Raw genomic sequence first — 13,042 nt, 5'->3', positions numbered from 1 at the left:
GTTACTAAGCATGCCCCGGATTCAAACTTGTGACTCCAGGGGTGGTAGTCAGCGTCTTTACTCGCTGAGCTACCCAGGCCCCTGAACTGAGATATTCTTCTAAAAATCTTCAGCAGAAGTAAGTAAGTCATAAACATATGGGATGGCATGAAAGTGAGTAAATGATGAGAGAATTAACATTTTTGGGTGAACTGTCCCTTAATAACTAATGGGATTAATAATATTAAATTATGTATTAATGTATTCCTGATCCACAAGAATATTGCCCATTCTGTCACCAAATATATAATTCAAAGCAAAGTCCAAAGTATTTTAACACTAGTAATAGCCTAACAATTATTCCTAAGTAATTTTGATTCACTCTTTTAACCTTGTCTGCCTTTTAAAATACAGCAGAATTGTCTTTCCTGCAGTCAAACCACTAAAAACATGTCACTTTGCTATGGGTAATAGCCTTCTGTTTAAGCTTTTTCAGTATTCCTGAAAGACCCTGGCTCATAATAAAGCTTGATGATGATTACAAAAACTGATAAAGCACATCACTGAATGTTTCCTCAAGAGCATGACACAAAATGTGTCGAAACTTACTTGCATACCCCTTGATATCACTAAAACACCTGGATTGTTCCTTATGACAGCAACTTTTGAGGTCAGAGCCGTGGCCTAATGGTTAGCAGAAATGTTCTAATTATACACAGATCTATGGCGCTTATGTGGGTGATGCAAGTGAATTCCCAATTTTTGAGTTTGTGAATGTATTTATTTAAAGGCAATTTACAGTAAAAATGACAAATATTGGTATATAATGTGATTCCAGTTCTTACCAAACAGTAAGACGTCTCTGGGTGGTGACAGTAAGTTTACAGACACAGTAAAACAGATGCTGTCCTCCAGACTGAGTATCCCAGACTGTCCCAACTGCAACTATCGACGAAGGTACATTTCCATTTTTTGCAGAAAGTTGTCAGTTTGGAAAAGCCTACACCCTGTACTGTTATTGTACACAGCCAGTCAAAAGTTTGGACACACTTAATTGAATGTTACTTGATCTTAAAATAACCTTTTGGCTTAAATGTTTGCAGTTAGTTTTGTAGACAAAAACTAACTGTGCCAGTGATGACTTCCTTACGAATTGTAATAATAATAATGATAATAAAAAAAGAAATAGGTGATTTGGTCTGTATAGTGAATGAAAATTAGCCAACAAGTGACCAGTATGAATGAATAATAAAACAATATCTCACGTGGACACCTCATGAAAATTGGTTCAGAGAATTCCCAGAGTTCGCATAATTGTAATATTGCCAAAGGATGGATACATTAAAGAAGTTGAAGTGTAAGTTAGTTTTGATTTATTTAACATAGTTGGGTCTTTACTACTGGTTGACTGAAATTGATTTTTCATTGTTTTATACCAATATAAAAAGAGCAGGATGGCAGATGACCGATGAAATGACAATAAACTAAATACAATTTAACAGCATCAAATCAGATGTACACAATATTTTTAAAGTGAAACAACCACTTATTTAATGCAATATTTACTCAAAATAAACTTGAAAATAAAAAATCTTTAAAACAGAAAGTGTTGACTCTTCATTGACAAATCTATTGGTAGATTTTGGAACTGACACGAGAAAGTTAACACTTCTGTTTAGCGGCCAAGCGAACACTGTTATCAGCCGGTATATCGGTCTCTCAATAGTCTTTACATTATTCACATACTTCCATTTTGTGTTATGTTTCAGTTTTGATGACTTGATTATTCTCAATTGTGGAAAATAGTCATAATAAAAATTAGTTGGTGTGTCCAAACATTTGACTGGTAATGTATATCATAAGCATGTGTAGTCATAATTAATAGATAAATGTATTTACCTTCAGATGCACCTGTGATGACTGCAGCCTGTCTCACATCCTCACCTGTGGTATCATGGATGCTCCTATGGCAGAAGACATGCATCTGAAGCTGCCCCTGCATGCAGAGTCTCCTCGGGATTACCTGTCAGAGGTGCACCCCCCTAGCATGTCATCGGGCAGCTCAGGCTCAGGCTCTGCCCCAGGCTCCCCCATCCAACAACATCCACGCCTCATCCTGCCACCGGATGGCACCACCACATTGTGAGTTTACACAATGTGCTTTCTCCCAGCAATGCAAGTTATCAGATTACCTGGACACTTAAAAATCCTTAGTCAGTTTCTAACGAGCTCTTGAGTTGCATGTGCATGTCTGAAATGCACAAAGGCTGCCAAGTGATTATTTTCATGTGTCGTCTGTTGGCATGAGGAAACACAACACATGTGGATGTGGGCCATGCCATTTCCTTTAAACTGTGGTTTTGTGACATGTTGAAACCAAAAATTATCACAACTTTGACTTTTTTAGGGGCATACATTTTCTTACAGAGTAATATTTCTGTGCCACAAATACAGTCAGGATCACTGGAGTGACAGCATCAAATTGAAACACAAATGTTTGTGTTTCAACAACTCACTGGTTTGTATTAAGTCATCATAGTTTATGTATCTAAATGTTCCTTCATCATAGTACATAGCAGTGACAAAAAGCTATGCATTAATTTTGCATACAAATCCTGTGTGTAAAGTAATACAACACAATGTAGCACACAGTTTTCTCCAACCATTCCACACGTTGGCTGATCTTCAAACAATGGCTAAACATAAAATTGCTGAAACTATTGAAAGGTTCTCCCTCAGTTTTTTTCTCCCAATTTGAAATGCCCAATTCCCACTAATTAGTAGGTCCTCGTCGTGGTGCGGTTACTCACCTCAATCCGGGTGGCAGAGGACAAGTCTCAGTTGCCTCCGCTTCTGAGACAGTCAATCCATTCATCTTATCATGTGGCTTGTTGTGCATGACAATGCAGAGACTCCGCATGTGGAGGCTCATGCTACTCTCCGCGATCCACACACAAATTTCCACACATCCACACGTCATGACCACAAGGATGTTATCCCATGTGACTCTACCCTCCCAAGCACCCGGTACAATTTGGTTGCTTAGGAGACCTGGCTGGAGTCACTCAGCACACTCTGGATTCGAACTTGTGTCTCCAGGGGTGTTAGTCATCATCAGCTGAGCTACCCAGGCCGTCTCAGATTTCTCCCTGGACCTCTGTATTAGAATGACTTTTTTTCTCTCTAATGTTAATCATGAGTTTCTTTTAGGCATTTATATATATATATATATATATTTATTTTATGACCTGTCAATAGTGAGGGATGAGCCTGGGATTTTTTTTCTACTTCTAGTAATATGTGGAAGTTGTAATTTGCCGTCTGTGAACAGTATTGCAATATGTCTGCAAAAGTCATTAATGGGTCAGGTTATGCGATTATTATAGTCATTACTATACTTGTGATTTTAATTACTTCATCATGTACTTTTCTGCTGATCTCAATCAGTATCTGTTTTTCAGTAACCGTGTCATCAGTTTTTATAATGCAATATCTCGAATGGCAGAGTCATTAAGTTTCTATTGCTTTCTTCCTTTTTGTCCCTGTTTTAGTGATGATGAAGTGCCTCCGTTGTCTGCCATCTATTCTCTGAGTGGGTACGAGGGCCCTGCTGTAGTGGCCAGCATTAATGGCATCCACTGCCAGCTTAGTGGAGGGGAAGAGAGCATGACCCTTAAAGATAAAGTATGCAGCAGTGTTTGTGCTCTCATTTAACTGATCATCTGTATGTGATATATAGCTACTGTTTTTTGTATACAATAAACAGAGCCTTTTTCAACTGGTTTCAAATCTAATCCAAATGAACCCTTCTGTGGTGTTGTGGTGTTTTAAAAAATATTTTTAATATGGGTCAGAATGACCCTCAATGGAAGTGCTACATTTTGAATATGAAATCTAATATATGACTTTTGGATTTTTAAATTATAATTAAATTATAATTTTTAAATTTAAATACAAAATTGGAATTTTAAATGAGAATTTTTTTTTAGGAATTTTGTATTTTCAGTTGAAATTTGGAATTTGACCTTTTAAAATTTGAAATTTTAATTTATAATTTAAAGGTGCTGTAAGCAATTTTAGCTGTTCTGGGATTTGAGCCATTGAATTGGCCATGCCTCCTTTTTCCAAACCGCACTCTGAGCTTTACCAAATTAGCTTTATTGAGACCGACATCAAGCAGAAGTGGTTGTCAAAAGCAACAGCAGCAAAATAGCACCCTCAACTGTCAACTCTTATGAACAACATGGCATAAAAATGGTGTTATGCCTCAATAATACGCTGCAACTACAAAACTACGAGAACACATTAAATGATTGACAGGCAGAGATTGCAGTCTGTGGACACATTTTTGTTTGCTGTTTACAGATTCTAGTGCTGTCACAGAGATAGGTGTGAGAGATCTAATTTCATTAATATCTTTCAGGAAGTAGGAAAAATGTTTTGCATACCTTTCTATGAAAAAGAATAAAGGCTTACAGCACCTGTAAGACATCTCATTAATTTTGTGTTCCTTGCCACTGTTGCCTTTAGCTTGCTTACTGGGTGTCTAAATACAAATATTTATTTTAAGGCACAGACTACAATCACATATTTATCAAAATGCACAATGATTACTGTAAGACATTACAAATATTACAGCTTAATTTTATGTTAAAGCATAATTTTCTGTAAAGCTCATACAAATACAAATTATTTATGTATGGTATTAAGTCCCTCTTCTCTTGGTCTCCCAGTCTCCCCGGGGGAGCAGCAGTAGTAGCAGTTCCTCTGAAGGAGATGAGGAGGAAGGGAAGAGTGGTGGAGAGCCTCCATGCCAGGAGGCACTCTCAGGACATGACTGCCCTCCTCCTTCATACCCTCACTCACAGGTAGATTCTGAAAAGACATTACCAGGAATTTACGAACATACTTTAAAAAGCATTTTAATATTCTATCAACTATTTAGAATAGCTCAAAGCTACAGTATGTAGTTGTAAGTGGTTACATTACAGAACACAGACTGACTGAATAATAATCAATGTTTTAATGTTTATTTTTTATGATTATTAGGTGGAGCGGGTACAGCAGCCATGCGAGTGTCATGTGTGTAATCAGGGCTCTGTGGACGGTAGCCCTTCCAGCCTGAGCTCCACCTGCCTGCCTACCAGCAGGCTGCATGCAGGGGGGCACCCCTTCTTCTCAGAGAAGACCCACCCCGCCCTCCACCTCTACCCCCATATCCACGGCCATCTTCCTCTACACAACCTCTCCCATCTGCCCAGACCACTGCTGCCTACCCTCTACTCCACCCCTCCACTCACACACAGCAAGGTTAGACACATGGACAAAAACACACAAAAAATCCCGGCCTGGCTTGTGAGAGTTGCGTGAGTTCACCCAAAACAATGAAAATTGTAATTTACTGATGACTGCCAGTAAATTACAGTGGTTCCAAACTCAGATTTCTTTATTCCATGGAAGCAAAAGGAGATGTTAGGCAGAATGTTAAAGGCACTGTACACTTTTATTTATTTATTTTCATTCAATGAAAGTGAATGGTGTCTGAGGCTAACATTTAGCCTAATTTTACGTTTAATCTTCCACATAAAAAAGAAGAAAATAATTTGGGTTTGGATCAACACGTCAGACATCAAGTCAGTAAATGATGGCAGTATTCCCATTTTTGGGTGAACTTAACCTTGAAGGTGCTCCGTGACTGTGTTGTGTTATTTTCCAGCCACAAGGAGGTGACTTTTATCTTAAAAAGAGGCACAGGTGCAATAATTTCACTTCCTACTGGGCATGTCCCTTTCCACACCACTGGTAGAAGCGACTGCACTACTCTGATTCCTTATCAAGCAGAGATGTAATGTCGCCATACATTTCCTGTTGCATTTTCAATTCCCTTATCACTGGATATCATGGTGAATAACTTCAAAAGAATATACCTTGATGAAATTTTAATGCAGTGACCCCCATTTCTCCACATCATCTTCTCTAGACTCTCCCTCCCACCCCCACGTCCGGTCACACAGGTGGAAAGCAGCAAGTGTTCAATCCCACCCTACCAGAGCATGTCTACCAGAGCTGCTTCAGCACTGCGGGGGACTGGAACGGCTCTTTGCCATGCCCCTCGCTAAAGCTAGAGAACCTCTGGGACACACACATGATGAAAAACTGGAACCCTTCTATGCTACTCCAGGAGCCACTACCTGGTCAGTTACGCAAAAGGCATTTTAAGCTGTGAACACTTAATCAAATAAAACCAAAAAAGTACTGTAGTGTCTTACAAGTGTTTTCTTAACCTCTAGAGAAAAGTGATTAAGGCTGTGATTTATAGAATTGAATTATTCAAACAAATTATTTGAGTAGTTCAAAATGAATTAATCAAATCTCCCTGACCTCACTGAAACTCTTCTCTTGATCAAAGGTGACATACTGGGCCCTCCCCTTCCCGACATGCCCCTTCTTTCCTCCAGTTTGGACACCGCTGCCACCCCCCACCCCACCCTAGATAGCAAAGAGAAGAAGAATGGCGCTAAGAAGAAGTGTGTTTTCAACTACCAAGATGCCTTCATGGAGGCCAGTGAAGTGATGGCCACATCCTCTGCGACCTCCTCTGTCTCCAGTAGCACCACCACTTTCCAATCAAGTAATAACCACATCCACATTTCAGCTAAATTACCCTTCTTGAGTCTTTACAATTTAATTTCTAAGATTTTTCCTAATTCTCCTTTTGTCCAGATGAAGTTTTCCATAATTTAGGTAAAGAGGACCATAGACATCCATCTCCTGTTGCACCTAGGAATAGCCCTACCAGTCTTGCGTCTCTTCCCCCTCTCTGTGGAACCTCACACCCCTCTGCCCCCAGTACACACCTGCCCAGTATAGGCACCCAGCCCTTCCCAAATACTTTAACTCAGACCCCAGGCTTCATGGATGTCCAACAAGGTCTGTGCTTGTCATCTGGTGAGCAGTCAACAGCCCAGGTCGACGGTCTTGTCAGTGGTCCAAATAGCATTTGCAGGTGTGTCCTCTGTAGAATTTATGTGTCCTATTGTGTGATTGGAGATCTAGTTAATTGTTCTTGCTGATAAAAAAAAGCCCTGCATGAATGGTTTATATGTGTTTTTTTGGTGCTGGCCAAGGTAGACACCAGCAAATTTTATCTCATGGTGGGGCTCAATCTTCCAAAGCACAACATATTCAAGTCTTTCAACAGAGGTGTATTACATATTTAATTTTACTCCATAAACTCACAGTCAGGATGTTTTTATGTTAGTGATCCAGACTGTGAGGGTCATCGCTGTGAAGGGAACGGAGGCTACGTGCACCAGCCATATGAAGGGGAGGAAAGCCCGGATGAGGACAGCAGCTCAGAGCACAGCTCCTCCACATCGACCTCCACCAATCAGAAGGAAGGGAAGTACTGTGACTGCTGCTACTGTGAATTCTTTGGCCATGGAGGGGTACGAATATAATTGAATTTCACTTTAAACTGCAAAATAAAAAGTTGTTCTATTGATAAACAGTTGCCCTGATGTTTTATCATGCTCTTCAGTCAGTGTTGTATGGTTTAAACATAGTGCAGGGTTGTCCAAACATTTTCAGTCAGGGGCGAAATGCTTTGAAAGATAATGTGCCGTGGGCCCCATTGCTGTAATAATTTACAGTGATGGATGATTCTACATTGCCACTATGCATAATCTTTATATTAAACGCTTAATATTTTTCAAGTTTTAAATTATATTGATATTTATAATAATATTTAGTGCTCTATGGTATGCTTGTGTAGGCCCTACATGTAAATAATGTATGGGCTATTACACTCAACACTCAACAAAAATAGAACAGTGATGTGTCTTATACAAAATATTATACTAACTTATTCACATTTTTATCTTTTTGGCATCCCTTCAGTGTTACTGCAAAGAACATATAAAGTTGCTATGGAGAAGTGTTGGGTGTGACCCATCATGATAATCAGAATCATTTTCCTGTTATGAAGTGATACAAGGAATTACTCTTTATTTTTCAACTATTCTGCTATATTTTCTTTTCTGTTGTTACTTGCGTTACAAAAACGATTTACATTTTAATAAAAATATTTGCACTTAATTTTATTTTGTAGACATGCATGGTGCAAGCATGGTGCATCTTGGTGCAGAGTCCCTACTTAAATGGCACTAGGAAGCCTGTGAACATTGTTTTCTGTTTGTTTCAACAAAACATCAGAATGAAACGTGAGGTATCGGGACATTTTAACAAGAACAAGTACATGAGTAAAGTATCTAACCTGATGCCAATACTTTAATGAATGCATCATTCTTTCTGCCTGGCGCTTCATCCTTGAAAATAAGGAGTATTCCAGAATTCCAAAATCCTATTGAACTCTGTCAACTGATGAAATTGGTGGTGACAACACAGAACGCACTAGTGGAGACGATGAGCTGTTAGCAGTGGCTGTATGAGATAGCAACATCCAGAATATGAATTTCATACCTATAGTGTGCCAAATTCTGTTCTATTTCTAAAATCTCTTGTGGGCCGCATCAGAACAGTTTGAGGGCCGCAGATGGCCCGTGGGCTGGACTTTGAACACTGCTAACATAGTGTAATTGAATCAATCTCATTCTTCTTAACAGTTCAGGCATGTAAAAAATGCACGTGGAACCAGTTTGTCAATCTTTGCTTGTACTATTGAAGCTGTTTTTAAGGAAGCTAATCTTGCTCATGTCATATGTGATCTGTAGCCCCCTGCTGCACCCACCAGTAGAAACTATGCAGAGATGCGGGAGAAGTTGCGACTCCGGCTAACTAAGCGGAAAGAGGAACAGCCTAAGAAGGAAGAATTGCTGCTGGAGCGGGAGGGGGTGGAGGACCATCGCAGGGTGGAGGACCATCGCAGGGTGGAAGACCTACTGCAGTTCATCAACAGTGCAGACAGCAAACCAGCTAGCAGCTCCAAAGCAGCCAAACGTGCCCGACACAAACAAAAGAAGGTAAACTCACTTTCTTCTCAATTTAAGTCATGTATGTAATCTCTATTCAATCAAAATTAACTGGTGGTATATTTGTGTGCAGCTGGAGGAGAAAACTCGTCTTGAGGCAGAGGCTCAGGAACTGGAGTTACAGCAACAGCTTCTGAAGGAACAGAGGAGGAGGCGGCAGCAGGAGGAGGAGGAGGCGCTTAAGCAAGAGCTGCTCCGTCTGCAGGAAATGCAGCAGTTGCGTGCATCCAAGAAGAAGAAGGACAACAAAGCCAAGGAGGCAACCAAGTCTGAAAATCCTCCTCTCGTTTCAACAACCAACAACCCCCAGCCTCTTCGGCAGACAGCACAAAGTGTTTTGGAAAAGAACATGCAGAATGGTAAAACCCAGCTACTGCATAGTCTCATCTGCCTTGGTCCCAAAGGGCCACATCTAGAACCTGAATCCCCCACCTATGGAAAGAATGGCACATCCCAGCAGCCAAGGCCAAAGATCTGCAAAGAGAGGCTTTCTGAGCTTCCTGCCCTCCAGAATGGCACCACCTCCCAACCAGAGTCAATCCACATCAAGGCTACACCCAAACAGCAGGCAAATGGCTCAAAGACCAATGGTGAGGCCATCAAGAGGCCAGCTGAGGCCTTCAAAGCTCCAGAACCTCCAAAAGCCAGCAATGGGGCCAGCTGTCAAACTGATGCCAAATCCAGGCAAAGAGCTTCAGAGGAATCTGTAAATGAGCTCAAAAGGGAGGAGAGGAGTAATGGAAAAAAGCAGCAGAATGGAGGGAAAGATGAGTGGAACTCTCCTGTCATTGAGTCTCACTCTTTAGATGCTCCTCAACAGAATGGCAAAGTCCTCAACAACGAATCCCTTCAGCCCAAAGGCAAGGTCAAGAAGAATAAGAAGAAAAAAGGAGATAAGATGAAAAACTCATTAGGTGAGTGTTGTGACTTGTGAGATGCCACTTTGAATGAAGATAAATTATCAAAAAGATACATGTATCAAGATTTGAATGGAATATATAGTCTGCACTCTTTTATTGTCCAACAGATGATGTATTTCTGCCCAAAGACATCGATCTGGACAGTGGAGACATTGACGAGACGGAGCGTGAGGTGGAATATTTCAAAAGGTACTATTTTGGTTGTGTTTGCCATCATAATTTCTCAGAACCATCATTAATCATTCAGAGCCTTTATTTTTTCTCATCTCCAAATTAATTAATACATTCCTTTCGCAGGTTCTGCTTGGACTCGGCACGACAGACAAGACAGAGGTTGTCCATCAACTGGTCCAATTTTAGCTTGAAGAAGGCCACATTTGCTGCCCACTAATGGGTCTTCCTTTCATGAGACAATGGCAGGAATCTATTAGCGTTCCTACCGATTCTTCTCTCTCCCATGTTCTTACAGACTGACTGCTGACCCCAGTGCTGCTATGCTTCAACCGCTTCTCTGGTCTACATTATCCATGCTGCCTTGCCTTGTCCTTGTTGCTGAGGGTTCCTCAAAGAACCTAATTTGGACTTGTATTCCTGTAGTACTTCTGGAGAAAAAAAGAGCAAAGTCAAAAGAACACCACAAAATGCTACTCTATTTTTTCTTTTTCCCTTGAGTTTTCTTTTGTTTGTTTTTTCATTTCAAGCGTATGTGCTTTTTGTCTGTGTGTTGGCCGTTTTACTTAGGTCTATGCCATGTTCTGGTTTTTCTCTTGCCTTCGCAGTTGTCAAGATGCTTTATGTACTTTAAAAGGCACTGCAAAAAAGACCTTAAAGATGAAAAGTTGAATTTAAAAAACATCATTTTCAAATCAGCTGTGGCTTTGCTCAACTTTGCACCTAGCACTGCACCTCCTCAACTCTTTGTCAAAAAAATCAGACTGGTCAGCTTCACTTCATTGCTCCCTCTCTCTCCCTTTATCAGGGGAATGGCGAATACTTGACAATGTTCTCAGCAGTTTTTAGTTCCATTTAAAAATTGTTCAATATAACATCTGTGCTCAAGTTACCATTTTATTTTTTTCTCTCTTTTTTTTTTTTTTTTTTCAAACTTGTACCAAGCTCAGAATACTTTGAGAATCAAATCAAAAAGAACAATACTCACACTATCAATCTGTTATAGAGTGTATATTGTATTAACACTGAAGCCAGACTGGCTACTTTTTAACATATTGTTAAGTAATATAAAAATCTTGTCTTTCTTTTTGAAAGATGGAATACAGTAGAGTGGCAGGAGATTTCTGTGTCAGTGTCTTTTTATTCCTATTTGAGGTCAGATCCTTTGGTCGCCTGGTTTTATATGAACGGTTATCAAATTCCTAACCTTGTCCAATAAAGGGGGAAGTACAAAATGATTGCTGATCAACATAAAAGGAGCACCGTAACACCCCTTATTTGCATGACTTGGCACCTTCACTCGGGGCCATCCCTGTAATTCTGGTAAGAACATATGCACATTAAACACTAACAATGGCATTTTTACTCGATTTTTACAGTTTTACACTGGCTGCATCCATTTAGTCAACAATAATAATAGTCCTTGGAATAATAATAATAATTTAGACATTTTTAATAGTTTTAACTTTATTTTGCTTGGTTTTGTTTCAGTGTGACCTTTTTAAAAGGTGTGAAAGGTACAAACCTGGTTCAAGATATTGATTTCGCACTAATCTGTGAAACCATTCTTTTCAATCCAAACTATAAAGTAGTTCTGCTTCATCTACTAAAAGTTGAGTGCATGTTGAAGGGCATGAAGTTTAAGTTGCACCTTAAATTCAATGAGAATCTGAAATGTATCATGTAACTGCTTTTTGTTATTAGCTATTCTTTTGCTCTAATGAATGCAGATTTACACAGGTGTTAATTATGCTGGCTGCTGTTTTTGTGTGAATTGGTTGCATTCACCAAAAATATTTAAAAAAAGAAGCAAAAATCAGTACGGTACCTACAATGGAAGTGAATAGGACTAGTCCATAAACATTAATATACACATTGTTTTAGAAGTATAGCCACAAAATGTATATAATACATTCACTGAGCACTTTATTAGTAACATCTGTACACCTACTTATTCATGCGATTATCTAATCAGTCAATCATGCAGTGCAATGCTTCAAATCAGGCAGATACAGGACATGTGTTTCAGTTAATGTTCACATCAACCATCAGAATGAAGGAAAAATGTGATCTCCGTGATTTCGGCTGTGGCTTGCTGGTTTGAGTGTTTCTGTAACTGCTGATCTCTTGGGATTTTCACATACAACAGTCTAGAGTTTTGTCAGAATTGTGGTAAAAACAAAAATCATACAGTGAGCAGCAGTTCTGTGGAAGGAAACACCTTGTTGATGAGAGAGGTCAACCAAGAATGGCCAGACTGGTTCGAGATGACAGAAAGGCTACAGTAACTCAGATAACAACTCTGTACATTTGAAAGTGAGCAGAATAGCATTTCAAAATGCACAACACATCGAACCTTGACAAGGATGGGTTGCAACAGCAGAAGACCATGTCAGGATCTTTAATAGGACCATAGTGTTCACAATAAAGTGCTTAGTGAGTGTGTAAACATGATTCGATTGTGACTAAATGGCTAACTGACCATATCAGTGTAAAGCAATATCCAATATTATAACTTTGTTACCATGACTATGCAATGCTGGTAAAGCCTCATAAGCAATTTTAACACTCTCTTTCAAATCATGTTAACACGTATAAAATGTACATCTTGTAGAATTTGAACGTTTATGGACTGGCCCTATTCACTTTCATTGCATGCTATTTATGGCAACTGCGATTTTAAAATAAATTAGGGTAATTAATATTATGAGATATTGATTATAGAAATATTATACAATATAATGTATAGAGCCAGTAATATTCCTTCAAAGTCAACATTTATTCAAAATTGACACCATGTAGCTTTTTTAATACATTATATAATACCACCTCTAAAACTACTTTTTATTTTTGTCTGATTTCAGCAAATTTTTCAATACCTCCATCAATTTAAAGCCCTATTGTGATATAGAGCTGCCCATTTTCACAATACAATCAATTGCTGGTAGTTAATTGTTCTATTATTGGTATTGCTTGACATTA

The 13,042-nt window shown here is 39.2% G+C and overlaps 1 protein-coding gene across 2 annotated transcripts in view; it reads left to right on the top strand.

Moving 5' to 3' along the window:
- LOC127644247 (protein FAM193A-like) overlaps positions 1 to 11,174 on the top strand; it is a 56,933-nt gene extending 45,759 nt beyond the window's left edge. For both annotated transcript variants that reach the window (XM_052127335.1, XM_052127334.1), the window contains 13 exons: positions 818 to 936; positions 1,885 to 2,121; positions 3,531 to 3,663; positions 4,713 to 4,847; positions 5,029 to 5,289; positions 5,960 to 6,173; positions 6,389 to 6,610; positions 6,703 to 6,985; positions 7,241 to 7,427; positions 8,712 to 8,960; positions 9,043 to 9,883; positions 9,997 to 10,078; positions 10,187 to 11,174. In XM_052127335.1, coding sequence (XP_051983295.1) covers positions 818 to 936; positions 1,885 to 2,121; positions 3,531 to 3,663; positions 4,713 to 4,847; positions 5,029 to 5,289; positions 5,960 to 6,173; positions 6,389 to 6,610; positions 6,703 to 6,985; positions 7,241 to 7,427; positions 8,712 to 8,960; positions 9,043 to 9,883; positions 9,997 to 10,078; positions 10,187 to 10,280 — 3,057 coding nt within the window. In that variant the 3' untranslated portion in view covers positions 10,281 to 11,174. The remainder of the gene's footprint in view (positions 1 to 817; positions 937 to 1,884; positions 2,122 to 3,530; positions 3,664 to 4,712; positions 4,848 to 5,028; positions 5,290 to 5,959; positions 6,174 to 6,388; positions 6,611 to 6,702; positions 6,986 to 7,240; positions 7,428 to 8,711; positions 8,961 to 9,042; positions 9,884 to 9,996; positions 10,079 to 10,186) is intronic.
- The last annotated feature ends 1,868 nt before the right edge of the window (positions 11,175 to 13,042 follow it).

This window comes from Xyrauchen texanus, chromosome 5 (genome assembly GCF_025860055.1).
Source record: "Xyrauchen texanus isolate HMW12.3.18 chromosome 5, RBS_HiC_50CHRs, whole genome shotgun sequence".
NCBI lineage: Eukaryota > Metazoa > Chordata > Actinopteri > Cypriniformes > Catostomidae > Xyrauchen > Xyrauchen texanus.
The sequence above is the reverse complement of the archived record's forward strand: the minus strand, read 5'-3'. Positions and strand labels throughout refer to the sequence as shown.